The sequence below is a fragment of the Eucyclogobius newberryi genome, unplaced genomic scaffold, assembly GCF_026437365.1.
Source record: "Eucyclogobius newberryi isolate DKJ021-1_F unplaced genomic scaffold, fEucNew1.0.hap1 SCAF_12, whole genome shotgun sequence".
NCBI lineage: Eukaryota > Metazoa > Chordata > Actinopteri > Gobiiformes > Gobiidae > Eucyclogobius > Eucyclogobius newberryi.
Genome location: NW_027315746.1, coordinates 10,259,201 through 10,276,993, shown reverse-complemented (window position 1 = coordinate 10,276,993; position 17,793 = coordinate 10,259,201). Strand labels below are relative to the sequence as shown.

The window sequence follows — 17,793 nt, the reverse complement described above, 5'->3', positions numbered from 1 at the left end:
CATTTTGAGGACATTTTCCCATTAAAAAGATAATTTTTAGTTTTAAATCATGAAACTCAAGTGTTTTATTGCTCAAAAATACCTTGAACAACATGCGTCCTTTGTGTGAGCATCATTCATTTCAACCTCTTAAAACTACAGTTCCAAATAATCAAATCCAACTAGTGACTACCAGCTTGTATTAGAGGGATTTTATTTATGATTTATTTATCTACCTTTATTTAACGAGGAAAGAACCCATTGAGCTCGAGAACTCTTATTTTTTCAAACGTGACCTGGGGATATGAGCTATTGATTATAATATGCAATCAGACTGGCACCACTATACCGTCTAATACAACTAAATAATCATCTTTATTACTTGGCTTTTTCCTGCTCAGCTAAAACCTGGACTTAGTGTTATAATGACTTCTCGCCTCAGCGATTCTTCATGTGATGGCAGCAGGTCACGGAGGAGAAAAAGTCACGTGTAGAGGCTGTAGGTTCACACGAGTGCTGAGCAAAACACAAATACTACAGGCAGATGGCATAACTGCAAAGAACTTTTTAAACATATTATGCTTTTTTTTTTTTTTTTTTAAATCAGACTATAAGTCGCACTGGAGTATAAGTCGCATTTTTTGGGGAGATTTATTTGATCAAATCCAAGACCAAGAACAGACATTTAATCTTGAAATGCAGTTTAAAATAATAGCAGATGAGAGAACATGGTGAATATGTGTACGTATGCTAACGCTAACACCTTCAGCTACATGACGTATGCTAACGCTAACACCTTCAGCTACATGACGTATGCTAACGCTAACACCTTCAGCTACATGACGTATGCTAACGCTAACACCTTCAGCTACATGACGTATGCTAACGCTAACACCTTCAGCTACATGACGTATGCTAACGCTAACACCTTCAGCTACATGACGTATGCTAACGCTAACACCTTCAGCTACATGACGTATGCTAACGCTAACACCTTCAGCTACATGACGTATGCTAACGCTAACACCTTCAGCTACATGACGTATGCTAACGCTAACACCTTCAGCAACATGACTTATGCTAACGCTAACACCTTCAGCTACATGACGTATGCTAACGCTAACACCTTCAGCTACATGACGTATGCTAGCGCTAACACCTTCAGCTACATGACGTATGCTAACGCTAACACCTTCAGCTACATGACGTATGCTAACGCTAACACCTTCAGCTACATGACGTATGCTAGCGCTAACACCTTCAGCTACATGACGTATGCTAACGCTAACACCTTCAGCTACATGACATATGCTAACGCTAACACCTTCAGCTACATGAGGCACAGACAGAACTGTGGTAAGTGTCTGGTATGTTAACGTAACATATGAACAGTTATTCAGATAACTATAGCATAAAGAACATGCTAACAAGTTTACCAAAGCATCAGTTTTACCCCAAATCACTAAATCCATTGAATTCTTCTTCCTCTGTGTCACTTCTAAACAACTCCACAAACTCCAGAGGAAGAGGAAGTGCAGATTCTTCATCTGCTTAGAGCCTAGAGCGCCCTCTTGTGGTTCTCAGTGTGAAAATATTCAACATGTGAAATGCGGTTGCCAGTATGAAAATACCGAATAATATCACATATAAGTCGCTCTGTAGTATAAGTTTCAAGCCAAAACTATGAAAAAAGGTGCAACTTATAGTCCTGAAAATACGGTATTTACAATATCCTTTTATGTTGCATTTGTACGGATTGATTTCATAAAGCTGGCCAGACACTAGAGTAAAGGTCATGTAAAGAGACCGTGAAAGAAAGAGATATTGAATTATTGCACTCGTTTGTGGTCATGGCGTCAATAATAGATAACCATTACAATAATCGCAATCGGATATTATGACATCCCTCGTTTAACGCCATGAGAGAATCTTGCATTTTCCCTTCAACGGCGGACCAAACGGCGTCCCTAAAACCTTGATTTATTAGCCCCCTCCGGGCTATATTCCTCTCACATCAGCGCGCTCCGCTGCCACGGCCATAACAGCGCCTTGGAGTCGCTCGCACATCGACGCGCCGTTGTTTTGTCGGACACGTTGTTTTTTCCCCCGCTTGTCCGAGATTGGACGTGGCTACAGTCTGATGGGATTCCGCGCTCCTCGAGACCCCCGGGGCTAGCACCATTAGCGCGGGGCATCATTAGTCTGCGTCGGCTTGGTGCTGTCCCGCTGTTTTTCGTGCGTAACGCCGCCGATACGACTTGATGCATGGCCGCGCGGGCAAACAATGGTCTAAAAATAGCGCGCGGCTGACGACAGCGCTCCTGTTTGAAGGGGCGGGGTGAATATGCATGAGGTCTATATGGCCGTGTGTCCAATAAGGCCCGTGTGAGCTCGCTCCAAGTGGCACAGCTGTTCGCCGTGGATCTCGACTCGCCGATTCTTTTCTTGAAGGGGCAGACGGGAAATTCGGAAGAACGCTCAGCTGCCAATGAGCTCGTTTAGCTTCTGTTGCAGCCGGGGATTGGATGAGCACCTACGACAGCTCGGGGGCGGAAGAGAAAAGCTTTGAAAGTGGGGAATGAAAAGATGGTGTTCATTTGGAGGTTGTGTTATTTTTTTTCCTCAACAACGGAACGTTTCATTGCAGCAAAACGACATAATGTAGCTCGACTTTTCTACAAAACAATTACAAGTTGAATGCTCTGGCCAAACATTTGAAATTAGATCGTGACGCTGAGGAAAAGGCTCGATGGTCCAGAAGGCCTTCAGTAGCACGATGGTGATGAACACAGAATTGTTTTGTGTCTTATCTAAGTGTCTATCTAAATCAGACCTGGGCATTTGTGGCCCCGGGGGCAAGATGTGGCCCTCGGCATGTTTTAATCCGGCCCCTAGAAAGATTTTAGTTTCTATTTTTTAACTGTCTGTAACATCTGTCTGCACTTGTATCCTTAATAAAGATGACATGAAATGAATTAAATGATAGATTCAATAGCCTATATTTGACAGAAAAGTGATATTTTATTTGATATTTAAATTTTTGGGCCAATTTTTCACACCAATGATCACGGGTCGGCCCTCTGCTACTTGCCTGGATTTGAATATGGCCCTTGGAGGAAATTGCAGACCCCTGATCTAAATAATACAGCCATGTGGTCTTCTGGTATAGAAGAAGATTCTAAAACTATTCTGAGAAGTTAAAATATGTTGCCTATACATATATAACATCTTCAATATCTACACTTCTTCATAGGAGGATCTAGTTTCCATACTAAAATCTCATTGTTTTTACTACTCTATCGGCAAATCACTAAATTGACGACAAAACTATGGAATATGTGATTGTGTGGTTGGTTTATGAGCATGTTCTGATTCGTTTCGGCAACTTTAAACTGTATAAATATTTAATAAAGGGTCAATTCTAAAAGACAAACCTTCATCGTCAACATTAAAACTAAAACAAAGGAACATTCTTGCGCCAAATATGTATAACGTCGAAAATAATAACCTCGTTTTAAGCAAAACACGGAGCGAAAATGCGACTGGCTCGGAAAAAGTCTAACAAAAATAGACAAAAACAAACCTCAGAGCAGAGCCAACATTATCCCAGCTTTCATCAGCGCTGACAAAACAAGCGTACGTGCCTTGCCGTCCCATCTCGGCAATCTTACAAGACTTTAGAAAATATCTGTCCATCTTTGTCTCTGCGTCTCGGGCGATGGATCTGAACTCCAGCGGCCCGGCGTTTACCTTGGCGCGCTGCCATCCCGGGCCGAGCAGGTAGAGGAGGCACTTGCCGGAGCTTGTAGCGGCGGCGAGAGCAGCTGTCTTTCTCCAGTGTGTTTTCCAAGCGAACCCACATTGTTTAGGTTCACGGCGGCAATAAAAAACAAAACAAAAAACGACCGGCTTCAGGTGGCTCATCTTTCCAGACAAGTGCGGACGGACGCGCGAGCCGAGCATGACGACGCCGGGCACTCGGGCGTTACCTCCAAGATTTTTGGAGGTAACGCGATCCGCCAGTGTTCAGTGTCCCATGCGCAAAGATGGACGATAATGGGACGAGGCGACAGGGCGATGTGGGCTGAGTCGTTGGGGGGGATAATTAAGTCGACGTGGGTAATTTGAAGATATTAATATGTTTCGTGGGTGTTTACGACCGCGCCGCCATATGCCGACATCAAGAACTCGTACGTTATCTGATGTTTTTATGTGGAATTAGAGAGAAAAGCATGACTTGCGGGATATTTTTTATTCTCTCATTCTCGCAGAACGTGAAATGAAGGAAGTTCGGCATCGCAATTGGACGTTTACGGTGAAATTGGCGCATCAGAAGCTACAAATTACTAACGGCAAATGCAGCTTGTAGTTTTTGCGTCTGATCGCAGTTGACTGAGGTTAGCGCAGCCTCGCGGAGAGACGACCTGATGCTGCAAGAACAGTTGCTCGGTGTTGAGTAAGACTGTTGCCTGTCATTACTCCTCAGACGATGGAGAGAGAGAAAGGGAAAGAAAGAAAGAGGGAAAAAAGCAGCAAAAACCCCGCGTCCCATTTCCCTTCCAACCCCGTGATTAATCTCATCGCGTTAATGTGCGCTTCTTGTCATGTTCGTGCCGTTTGTTTGCGCTGGAAAAACACAACATCTCTTATGACGTGGAGGTCGGGAGGAGGAAAGAAAATAATGGAGAGAGAGAGAGCGAGAGCGCGAGAGAGAGAGCGAGAGCGAGAGCGAGAGCGAGAGCGAGAGCGAGAGCGAGAGCGAGAGCGAGAGCGAGAGCGAGAGCGAGAGCGAGAGCGAGAGCGAGAGCGAGAGCGAGAGCGAGAGCGAGAGCGAGAGCGAGAGCGAGAGCGAGAGCGAGAGCGAGAGCGAGAGAGAGAGAGAGAGAGAGAGAGAGAGAGAGAGAGAGAGAGCGAGAGCGAGAGCGAGAGCGAGAGCGAGAGCGAGAGCGAGAGAGAGAGAGAGAGAGAGAGAGAGAGAGAGAGAGAGAGAGACTGACTTAGTGTTATAATGACTTCTCGCCTCAGCGATTCTTCATGTGATGGCAGCAGCTCACGGAGGAGAAAAAGTCACGTGTAGAGGCTGTAGGTTCACACGAGTGCTGAGGAAAACACAAATACTACAGGCAGATGGCATAACTGCAAAGAACTTTTTAAACATATTATGCTTTTTTTTTTTTTTTTTTAAATCAGACTATAAGTCGCACTGGAGTATAAGTCGCATTTTTTGGGGAGATTTATTTGATCAAATCCAAGACCAAGAACAGACATTTAATCTTGAAATGCAGTTTAAAATAATAGCAGATGAGAGAACATGGTGAATATGTGTACGTATGCTAACGCTAACACCTTCAGCTACATGACGTATGCTAACGCTAACACCTTCAGCTACATGACGTATGCTAGCGCTAACACCTTCAGCTACATTTGCTTTCGAGGAGGGGGAAAAAGAAGACTGCAACGGCGGCAGCGGAAGTGTTACGATCGGTGGAAAGATGGGAAGAGCAAAAGGAAGAAGGCGAAGATTTGAAGAAAACGGTATAAAAAGCGTGCTGTGATTGGCTGACCTTCGAGCACGGTGAGCTTGGCGCTGGTGTTGATCTCGCCGACGCTGTTGGTGGCGGTGCACTCGTAGATGGCTTCGTCCCGGTGCGTGCGCAGAGGCTGGATCCTCAGGACGGAGCCCGAACCGTCGTCGAACTCGATCACCTGCGGCGAAAAACGGAACGAAACGTGCAATGATTTAGCGTCGCTGCCTCTAGTGGTGACTAAAGATGCAGGTCTATTGTAATATTGTGGTGTAGTTGGATGGACAGAGCAGTAAATGGAGCTCGTCACTAGTGTAAAATGATGACGTTTCATATTTATAACTAGTTTAATGGACTTTTCATGCCTTTGTTACTTGGCTTGATTAATGAGTCTTAACTTCTTGGCACGAAAATGACTTCAAAGAGGATTTTTGATGATTCATAATTGAACTTTCTGGCAAACCTCAAAATCAAATATGGATTACAGTAAATGTTTTATTCTTTGAGGAAAATAATAATAATAATAATAATAATAATAATAGGTTAAAAAAAAAAAAAAATCTTTAACAAACATTGTACCACAAAATAAAATAAAAAACTAAACCATAAGAACCAGGATAAATAAAATAAATAAATAAAATAAACAAAAATAAATAAAATAAACAAAAACAAATAAAATAAACAAAAATAAACAAAATAAACAAAATAAACAAAATAAATAAAATAAATAAAATAAATAAAATAAATAAAATAAATAAAATAAATAAAATAAAATGAATACAATCAAATACAATCAAATTAAATCAAATTGAATTAAATTAAATGAATACATGTAATTTAAATAAATGACATTACATTAAAAAAACAAAATTAAATAAAATCATCAGTCTATGAGAGAGTTCCTATTCAAAACTTGGATAAATAAAACATGCTATGACACCTTTACCATCAGAGGAACCCTAACCGGTTCGACTTGTGCAGGTGTAGACACGATGCCATAAAACAAGCCTGTGAGTGCGTACAAGTTACGATCGAACTAAGACGGTGGAAAACACGGCACTATGGAGACACGTTAGATTACCTACATTTGAACAGCAGACATGGCATGAAGAGCAGGTCGTGCTGAAGATAGTGACGGTGGAAATGGGCTTTTCTCAATTAAAAGACAGCGGAAACCATTGGCTCGGTCACAAATGTGAGCCAAAGGAAGGTGATATTAAAAGGTACGACATGTAACTTCTCTGGTGGAGTAATTAAAGGCATGGCACAGTATAATCTACGAACAAAAAGGAACTAGAATTACGATTTAACTTGTGTCGCCGGTGAATGCAGAAGACATAAGTATCTAAGAGGGTCCTTTTAGGTCTGATTTTAGTCTTCGACCCAAATGAGGATAAGCAGCTTGAGAACCAAAACTTGGCCATCACCTTCAATAGTTTTGTATTTGAGAATGAATAAAGATTACAGGTGTTATCAGTAAAAGCGATATTTGATGTGAAACTAAAACGTGGAGAATAGACGCTGTAATAAATGTAGCACTGCACACAAGTCGCTTCATAGTTTTCACTCAGGTGTTGCCGGCTGCGTCCACATCGCCGGAGGGGGTCAAAGGAAGCTTCCGTGGTCCGAAAAACACCTGAGACGCTCTCCCCCTCGCGCTCCTGTTCTTGAGTTCAAAAGGAGGAGGAGCTGTACATCAAGAGAACGTACGGCAGCGGTGAAGAGCGGAAAGATGAGGCCGACTTTATGAATCAAGATGGAGCCAGATTAAAAGGAAGCGAAGTCGGTCTGGTCTGGACGAGGAGGAAGGAGGCGTGAACACTGAAGGGACTCTGTGTGTGTCGACCGACTGTCACATGACTCTGTGTGTGTCGACCCACTGTCACATGACTGAAGGGACTCTGCGTGTGTCGACCGACTGTCACATGACTGAAGGGACTCTGTGTGTGTCGACCGACTGTCACATGTGCAGGAGAATATCACGTAAAAGGCAGTGATGAGTCTCTGGGTTATCTTAAGGGAGATGTATTGGTTTCAATATAAGTCGATGGTATCAGAGGGCGTGTCCAGATATTAGCCTCTGTTAGCATTAGCTTCCATGTTTCACTCATTAAGCTGCTATTCTTCTAAGGGAACTCGGTGTCTGTGTGTTCACGTGTTTGTCTTTATGTTTAGACAAGCAGGCATTTTATATCCAAAATTAATCATGTATTATCTTTGCAAAAGTTACTTGGTGAACTTTACTGTAACTTAACAAATGTGTGGATTTTAAAATCTAAAATATTAATTATCGGCCAAACCAATTTGAAAAGAACAACAAAACCCAAAGTTGTTGTTTAAGAAAATATATATATATATTATTACTAGATTAAGTGATTATAAAGTATTATTTCGATCAGGTAGGCCAATTGTGAATCGAACAAGTTAAAATAATAATGGACAGCTGCAAATGTGTATATTATATTTGACCAGATGTTAAATGCACTGTATTGTACATAGTTGTTTTTCATTCAAAAATATTTCCAAGTGCAAAAAAATACCAATAAAATACCAAATACAGCCATCATCAAAAATGGATTTACATTGAATCACCTGTGAATTTCCTGTTGGAGTCCTATTGTGCGTACACTCTGCACATATTCTACTAAATGGAATGCGCAGCTGTAAGAAATATTTCATGTACGTGTCATCTGTGCTGCCGTACACTGTGGAGGACCAAGACGGATCCTTTTATCCTTGTGTGTATTCAAATGGAGCCGTATCTGAGCCCATACTTCACATTTCTCCTGGTACTAAACATGCCGTTTCATATCTGGACCAATGACATACTTCTACGTGTCTCACAGATGTGTACCATGTCCGTGTGGCGCATGCAAACCATCTCGACCAATCACCTGAGGAGCCTGGATCTAGTCAGAGTTAGTAAAGTTAACATAAACTAGCTCTTTACGTTTAGTTTGTGATTTGTATGTCATGTCAACGCTGTCAAATTTGAATCCTTGATCTATTTCTCATACGATACCTTGGGTCTACTAAGTTTAGTGTAATGCAAGACACAATAATTACTATATCAACTTATGGATCTTATGATTTTAGGGGGGCAATATATATTATGTGTACCTTTTCTTTGCACTAGAATGTAACTTTTTCTTATTTTCTGCAGTAGAGTAACATTTGCGCAGCAGGTTAAGGGCTGCATAAGTTAATTATTTGATTATAATAGATAGTAATGAACTACTTAAGTAGAGCTGGGTTGAAATAATCGATTTTACTATTTGATTTGCATATTAATGACCGATTATCGATTCGTACGTCCAAAGATGTTTTTTTTTTTTTTTATATATTTTTTTAATTAAAATTCTTTTCTACATTTCCCTCAGTGAACTTCAATCTACCTTCAAGAAAGTTAATTCAGGACTCCTGGATTATCTTTCTGGAAGGTAAATTGACCCTTAACCTTTTCATCAGTAACTACCAATACTTGTAAGATTTGCTGTTTAATATTGATATAATACTAGTTTTAATGTGTTGCTTCTTTACACAGTCATGAAGTGAAGGAAACGCTTCAAATACATTTTTCATTTTTAATAACATTAACCCCCGGATCGAATCGAAATCGGATAGAATCGGAAATCAGATCGAAATCGGAGCGAATCGGATGGAATCTGAGAAAATCTGGAAAAAAAAATCGATTTTGAAACGTAAAAATCGGAATCAAATCGATTCTTGAAATTTGAATGGAAACCCAGCTCTATACTTAAGTGCATCATTCTGCTATTAATGCATTATAGCTCATGATTTTAACGTTATTTCAAAAAGGGCTCTAATCCTGCGTAGTATTGCAGTTTCTTGTGACACTTCCTGCAGTGCTGTGACAGACACAGAGCACTAGACAGAGCTAGACAAAAGCCCGATTTCCAAACAAACGCTGCGACTGGCTCAAGTGCGTCCACATCTTTTCGAGCGTTTTTTCGGAGCTCACCTCGAAGCGCTGCGAGCTGACTTTCTTGCCTTTCTTCATCCAGGTGATCCGGGGCTTGGGTTCTCCCGTGGCCTGGCACACGAAGGACGCGACGCCGCCAGAGATGCCCGTCTGGTCCTCGGGGGACTTGACGAAACTTGGCAAGCCTAAAAAAACAAAGGATCAGAGGAAAATACAAAGTGATTAGACGGGGAAAGAGAGAGCGTTACGGTTGCTATAGCGGTTGCATACACGTGAAACCTGGATATTCATGAGGCAAAAGGTTTCACGAGACAACAGCTGAAAGGAAAAAAACTCATAAAAGTGTTGGCGCCATGGCGACGGCAGCTCAGTGCGGCTCGTCAGTCCGTCATGTCTCATTTTTTCATTTCGCCGTTGACGTCTAATTTGAAGCTTTGAAAGACAATAAAGTTGCACTGGCTTTTTTTTCTTTGACACGGGGAAGTCGGAGCTCAAAGTTACGACACTTTTGAATATGCGAAACGCGCCGCATTTAGAACAACATCGCATTTAACACAAACAAGCGAGCTGTGACGAGTGACCCTTCAGTTTAGGTGTCAATCCAGTGAGACCGGATGGAAAAGCATCGAGAAAACCAAAGAATGTGCTCCTTTACTGACCCCTTTTGGCACCATTAGCAAGTGTCTTATAATAATGTAGAATCTAATAACAATTGATATTTTTACTGAGCAATTACTGAATAATTTTGATAATTTAATCAAAACCACCACTAAAATTAGGCTAAAATTGCGCAACTTGCTGCAACAGGAAATTGAAATGAACTGTTTAATGACGTGGTGATCACTGAGAACATGTGGTAGTTATTACTTTTAGTCGATTTATCGGTCGATGGAGTTGTAGTTGACTAGAATATGTATTAATCGACTAATTATTTAGTTTAGAAGTTTTGAATGCACAACAGCAAAAACAGTAGAAGTAACGAGTGAGCTAGCTGAAGATTTGACAGTGAATCCTGCTTTTTGTCATATAAATACACCGTTTCCTAGTTCTTTTCTGGATTTAAAGTTGTTTTTGCATGAGCTCCTGTGCGTTTATGGTCTTATGAGTGCAAAGAGTGAATGTCTTGACTACACAGATACAGTAAAATCCTTTGACTTTTAATCAACGAGCATTATTGACAGAAAAAATGACTAAAAAACATGATTCCAGCACACCACTTTCTCCATGACCTCTTAGATAACACACAGAGACAGACGCTCTTCCGCAGTCGACTCGCTAGACGATCACCTGAGAGCGTCTCCCCTCCCGTTTGCCTCGCGGGCGGCTCGGGCGGGCGCCACACCCTTCGCCTTTGTGCGCGGAACAAATCTGCGTTTGTTTGGATGACAGCCCGTCAAAGTCTACACCACTGCAGCGTGTAAGCTCCAGCAGGCTCGGGTTACCGCCTTCAGAAGTGCACGATACCTGTCTGCTTTTGACAACGTGACACTCCTTGCCCCCTTCCACCGGATTTGAAGCCCGGCGTTTTTAGCGGCGACGCGGCGATGTCTATGACGACGGGCGGGAGGTAAACAAAACGCCGCCATATTGAGTGCCTATGGCCGCGGTATCCGAGTACATCAGTCACAAAGGAGCGTGTTTTCTCTCCTTTGGACTTTTCCTACAAAAATGTATAATAACGTACGTGTTCTTTTGGTGATATGTACACTTAGAATATCAGGTTTATCAAGAGGCTGCAAAATAACAATGATACAAAGGTAATTATGTAGTTAATTGTATGGTCTAGTCATGTTTTGTGTCATATTTAACCTAAATCCTGACATTTACAGACATATCACAGCACATTTCTGATGGATTTCCATATTTCTTTTGAAAAATCCGGATGATAAAAACAATCTAGATGTTATTTATGTGTTAGAATTGTCAATCCATACGTTAAAAGTCAACAGAGAAGGTCCCACACGATGCAAATATAACATTTTGTGCAATGTTTGCCATGTAATAATGCAAATATCACTCAGCAAAATGCAGAGTGATGGTAATAAATATTTAAACAAAAACAAAAAAAGCTGCATGCATTTATATGTGTATACTTAAATAACGTTATAGTAATTATTGCCACCTTTTCGAACTACAAATGCAACTCAAAACACAGAAATGCACTATATTCAAGTGAAAAATAGTAAGTAGAAGTTCTGCATCATCGGCCACGATATAACTTTCTTTTTAAAGTCCCAACGTTGAGTTCTGACAAAAGCTCTGGCAAAAGTTGTCCCTGAACAAGGACGGCGCACACTGGTGTTTTTAGAGCCGCATCGGGCCCTGAGCTGGTCATATAACAAGCAGACAGCGGAGATCGGCCTCACTGAAGGTTTCGGCCGCCAAGGAGAGAGGAACAAGGTTGTGCTAACAAGGCGCTGACCCTCGTGGACTCGTACTAATGTAAACACGGAGCAGGAGAAAAAAGCAAGTGAGAATCTGCAAAGAAGAAGAGGAAGAAGAAGTGCTTGTATAGGATTACATGTAAGTGCTTTCTGTGTCTCTCTGAGGGGAAGGGTCATCAATCAATGTCAGTGTCGTGTTTCCATACTTTCAAATATTGCAGGGAAAGAGAATGGACGTTTAAATTATATGGAACTACTATACACTGAATACATATACAGGGCGATACGCCAAGTGATATTCATTCTGTTTTAAAGCCTTGATCGCATTTTGATCACGATTTAGTCACTTTTATTATTTTGCACAGCCTTTAGGAGACTTCTGAGACGATCTGAACGTCACTGCGATGGGTTAAATCCACCTGTCACTCACTTGTCGAAAGCGCGGGTGAGGAATATGACATGGTTAATCTCAACAAAATAGCTTATTGACGTAGGAATGAGATCGCAATGTTCTATCGACCGATCAATCAGCCTCAACTATGATGGAATGTGTTATTGTTTGTATTTACGTGATCAAAGAATTTTGTCTTTTGTCCCGCCTGAATCTGGAATAAACGAGTCTTACTTCTGCTTCTCACTCCCGTTCGAGCTGGCAAAAATGGTCTCGTTTATTGATATTGTACGTTGTTTGAGGCGGAACTTTGTTAATTTGAAAATGTGTCGATTAGTGATCATTGATATTGCACAAACTCAATTTTCTCTTTTATGTCTTAAACTGTTTAGTGATTTCTGTGACGTCTGTGTGATTTTAATGCATTTTTGCCTTTACACTAAACTAATCTAATCCTACTTTTCATTCATTTTGATGCCTCCTCTGCGTTACCACAGCTGAATAGAATACATTGAAGTTTACATACAGTGTTTTCTTTATACCTCTTAAGCCTTTCGCCTAACACTAACACATTTTGCGTTTCCCCGGGAGCTTCGGCGCCGCCATCGAGTCGGCAGGTGCAGAGCGCAGGTGCAGCAGGGCCCGAGTGCGCGGTTGACACCTGGAGCGAGATTTGGGTTTTTCCACTCTTGTTTTCTCTGCGGCGTCCACTTGGGAGGGGATCCTGGCGCCGCGTCTGCCTCCGAATGCAAATGGACACGTGGCGCTGTTTGAGCACCAGATCTTAAGCAAAACAGCACCTATATGTGGTATGAACAAGGACTGCTGTCATCGACTGGTCAAACTATTATTGCTATTGCATTCTGAGATTAAAACAAATACATTTTAACCAGATAAAGGTTAAAAAAGGTTGTTTGCAAATACAGGAAGTGCCATTACAATTTGCGTTTGAATTCAATCTATTTTAAATGCAATAAAAAACATTACTCGATCATGTCTTGAGCAAATCGCCTCAACTTTAGCATTAATAATATGTCTTAAATATTGTATCAAATAGAAAATGTTGTTAATTTTAGTTTAATTGTAGTCAGTGAACATTAAAGGTCGATAAAACACGGTAATTCTGATTAATTGTTGCAGCTCTGGATAAGAAGAAACGCCTAAATAATTTGAATTGAGTAAGTTTATTGATCTGAACATTTGAGCGCTTTGTGATGCAATAAAAAGCTAAAACATCAAACAAACAGCAGCACAAAACACTTCTCTCAGCCCCAAAAATCAGATAAATGGGAAGACTTTTATCCAAAGGGATATCCAGTGTAAAATCCACCCCCAAAACAAATAACTTCACGCTCGGAGGGCCAAAAAGGGAAAGATAATAATCGACAACGACACTACAATGTGAATCCACTCTTCATGCGGCGATGGCCTGCACATGTCGCGTCGGCCCTAATCCGACACACGCTCCCGTCCGTGGCCCTTCGCGCTCCCTAAATCCACCTGACATTTCAATGTTTTTATCCGCCTCCTCAGACCCCCGACAATAAATCCCTCTTCACAATATATCGAAACGGGAGCGCGGGAGACCGAGGGGGAAGAGGCTTTTTAACGATCCCAGTTCTTGATAAGCTTTTTAAAGTGTGTGCCGCTGCGCACGCGAGGGCGGCGAGCGGCAATCTTCAGCACCTGATTATCGTCGCTTTGCATTCCGAGGTGAGCGTCAATCTGGGGGCGCTTCGATTTGGAGTTGACGCGTGCAGAGTTTTCGCTTTGTTTGCTAAGAGGACGGATCAGGCGGCGTTGAGCACCACTCCGGTTCGATGCGAGTCGAGCGTCCGCGTTTTTCGCCGTAAACACGTTTTAAAAGAGCGACAGCCGGACCGCGCCGAGATTAATCCTCTTAAGACGAGCTCGCCAGGAATTCTGGAGAGTCGGGGGGGGGATCCGATCTCGAGCAGCTCAATAAGATGGGCGCTGACCCCAATGCGCCGGGGGGTTAATGGCCCGGCCGCGACGCGCTCCGAAGTGGACGGAGCGGTGTCTTTTGGGTCGCGCCCTTTTTGAGTGACCTCCATTTCTTCTTTGGAAAAGCACAAACGCACAAACGCACAAACGCACAAACGCACAAACGCACAAACGCACAAACGCACAAACGCACAAACGCACAAACGCACAAACGCACAAACGCACAAACGCACAAACACACAAACACACAAACGGCACGCGGGGGTTTAAGACGCCGGCCGAATAGCATTGCCAGTCATCCTTGAAAATAGAAGAGAATACATTTCAGACCAATTTATTGCTCGTTCGAAATAAACAAACGGCTGGGAAACTGAAGCTGCTTGAAGCCGACTCGTATAACACACGTCCAGCGCCGCAGATTTGAAAAGCGGCCGACTTGATTGGAACCGGCTGATCAATTATACGAGTTTCCCTCAAGTCCGGCGTGTTCCGTCGTGTCTGCGTTTGTCGTTTTCCTTCATCGCAGTTTTCTCGATGTGTTTGGCTCCACCTTTTCGCAGTCGTTCCACAGTCGACAGGGAGAAAAGCAGGAGTGGGACAGTAGCGGCTCCTAATTTGGAAACCTTTGCGGTGCCTTTTTTGACGACCCGAACCCCTTTATTAAGTGGGAGTCGGGCTCAGTTGCTCTTCCGTCACACAACTCCGGGGTAAGACTATCAAACTGTTTGGCTTCTTTTCCTTAGACAGACTAAATCCAAAGACGACCCCTTTTTTTTTCTCCTCTGCGTGTCCCATTTTCCCGGCTGTCAGAGACTTGTCACATGAAAACAATGGTGGAAAACACATAAGCCCACCTATGCAAATCCTCCTCCTCCTCCTCCTCGCCGCCGCCGCCGCCGCCTGCTGCAGCTCCGAGCCGCTCACTCCCAACACTTTGATGCATCGGCGTGAAGTACTCTGTCTGACACGCCGGGGCTTTACTTGGACCCTTATTTTCAGAAAGCACTGCCTGAAGTGTCAAGTGGTTTTAGAAGACGAAGGAAAGAGCTGGATGAAGGCTTTGAAATAAGAGCTAATATGTTTAAATCTGAATTAAAATACTCATATTTTTCATATCGCTTAAGACGAACCTGCAGCGATGGTCATTGAAGTCAAACCTTTAAGTGTTTTGTGATTGTCTTGGTGTGTATTTATTGTACATGTGTGAATGATGCGTGTGTATATTTGTGTATTTTAATTCTGTGCAAAGCAGTTTGAGTTGTCTGTGCAGGAAAGCTGCTCTACAAATAAACTCGAGGGGAATAACGTGACATGATGCACTGTAAATGTATATTCAACTATTAAATGCATGACTGATATTCTACTATTACCACTACTACTACTATTACTACCAACTCTGTCATACGTACTTGGGCCGTGCAACTAATCAAACCTCCATTACAATAATCAAGATTTCATAGAAGTTGTTCATGGATTGTATCTTTCTTTGGGGGCTGCAACTAATGATTATTTTGGAAATCAAGTTAATTCAACGTTTTCTTTCGATACGTTGTTTGTCAGTTGTTTGAATTGGGAAAGACCAGTGAATATGACAAAATTTGACCAAAGTGAAGCTAAAGAAATGCCGCGTGAGGACATCATGAACTCTATATTAATTTAATCAAAAACGCAACATATATCGTGTACAAATACCTGCTTCATCTCTTCTTCCAGCACATGGTTTTGACATCTGTGTAACGTCCAGGTAATAATGATAAAAATAACAGTCAACTAATATAGAAATTGAATAATCTATGAATTTAATGAATTGATTTTACAGTAATACTTTACTTTAATCCATTTGTGCTGCGGTTCCACTTTCTCATATATTCTCATTTCGCATATAATCGTTTGAATATCTGTAGTATCTGCTTCTGTTACTTCTACTAGAACCAATACTACACTTAATCACATGGAATGTTCTAGTAACAAATCCTGTCAGCGCGTCATTGGAGGCAAATGTCCAATAACGGGCTAAGAATATCCTCATTGTTCCATGAAGCAAACACAAATAACTCACATCTGGCCGATAGGAGAAGGGCCACTGTAATTGCCGATTAAAATATCACAGCTCTAAATTAATGCATTTTGGTGGACACAAAGAAACGTGAAAAACTGCTACATTTCTGTTGGACTGAGCCTTTTATGTGCCAACTAATGAAGAGAATAAAGGAACTAATCAAAGGCTAATCGCGCTATGAAAACCTTCCAGTTTGCTCACTTTGTTCTCGTTACACTTTGATTACGGGCCATATTGCAGGTATGCTAACGGGCACTTTTAACTAAAATATCATGAAAGGCTAGTCAGCTGCACAGAGCATTACTAAATGACTAAACTATACTTTTACACTCAATTTACACACGTTTGATTCTTAACTGTTTGACATCGACTTCGAATACAAATTGCACAGATTACACTTTCAAGCCCTAGAGCAGTTTGGGGGATTTTAAGCATTTTGAGATGAAATAACATGATTCCTTTTAGATTCATTACCACTGCGAAAGGCAAGAACGTCTGGCTTAGCAAAATAATCCTTTAGACTTGCACTAAAGGCTTCGCCCTGTAAGACTGAAGCCAGGTAACACAGAAGTCATCTGAACTTCTCACCTCTAATTTAGATTTGTTTCTTTCGTTTTTTAGTCTATTCCAAAAGAAAATGCTAACACTTTTCTAGAGTATATCTTGTTAAAATGTGAAGCCTAAACTTGTGGCGGCGGTGTGTATGGGGCGGATGGTATAGTGAGGAGAGGATGCGCCAGGGGAAGCAGACGTCAGGTTTAAATGAAGCCTCGGGGCTGGACACACACATTCCTTGAGCAGAATGGAGGATTTCTGCCTGTGACGAGCGCCTGGAGCAGTGTGTGAAGCTCTACCGTGGCTCACCTCTTCTCACCTGAGCTCACATTCAGATTCCTTTACATCGTCGTGGCAGTACATTTGGGTTGGGGATCGTTCTACACACGTTTTGAAACAGAAACAGCCTCAGAGTGGATGTGCTGCTTTAGAGGCCCCAGTCTCTTCTCACTGGTGCCACAGAGCGACTGTAGACGCAGAGGCTGCAGCAGAGTGGCGTAATGGCACTTGTGCGCCTCACAATTAGAGTATTCCCCGTCTGCCACAGAGCTCCTCTGCAGTGTAGAGTATCAGGAATCGATAAGCACACAGCGCACTGAAAACCATTAATTCTTATTAATAATGGATTAGCAAGTTCATTTTCATGAGGCAACACTTAGAGCAGATCTGTCTGAAGGCATCAGCCTGGCTTGTTTTAATGGAACTCTTCCATTAAGGTCTTTTTAGGCCATTAGCACCAACTTGTTTGCAATTAATTCCATATAAAGCTGCCTCTGCTGTAAGTTATTTACCCCGATAGAGTGAACTGCACTTCAGGCTGTTTGTTTAAACCCATAAACAGCATGTTTCTATGTCTTTTACCACAAAGCACCATTGTGCTTCTTTATTGTTTTCAATTTACTGTTTTGCATTCATTTAAATGGAGCCCACGCTTCAAGACCATTAAGCAGTTTAAGCCATTACAGTCGTATGGCTTCACATTTTCATCTGTT

General features: G+C 42.0%; 1 protein-coding gene across 14 annotated transcripts in view; it reads right to left on the bottom strand.

Annotated features, from left to right (window-relative positions):
• Positions 1-17,793, bottom strand: part of LOC140356045 (receptor-type tyrosine-protein phosphatase F-like) — a 308,485-nt gene that overhangs the window by 155,757 nt on the left and 134,935 nt on the right. For all 14 annotated transcript variants that reach the window (XM_072440741.1, XM_072440745.1, XM_072440750.1 and 11 more), the window contains 2 exons: positions 9,487-9,632; positions 5,544-5,685 (listed from right to left, as the gene is read on the bottom strand). In XM_072440741.1, coding sequence (XP_072296842.1) covers positions 5,544-5,685; positions 9,487-9,632 — 288 coding nt within the window. The remainder of the gene's footprint in view (positions 1-5,543; positions 5,686-9,486; positions 9,633-17,793) is intronic.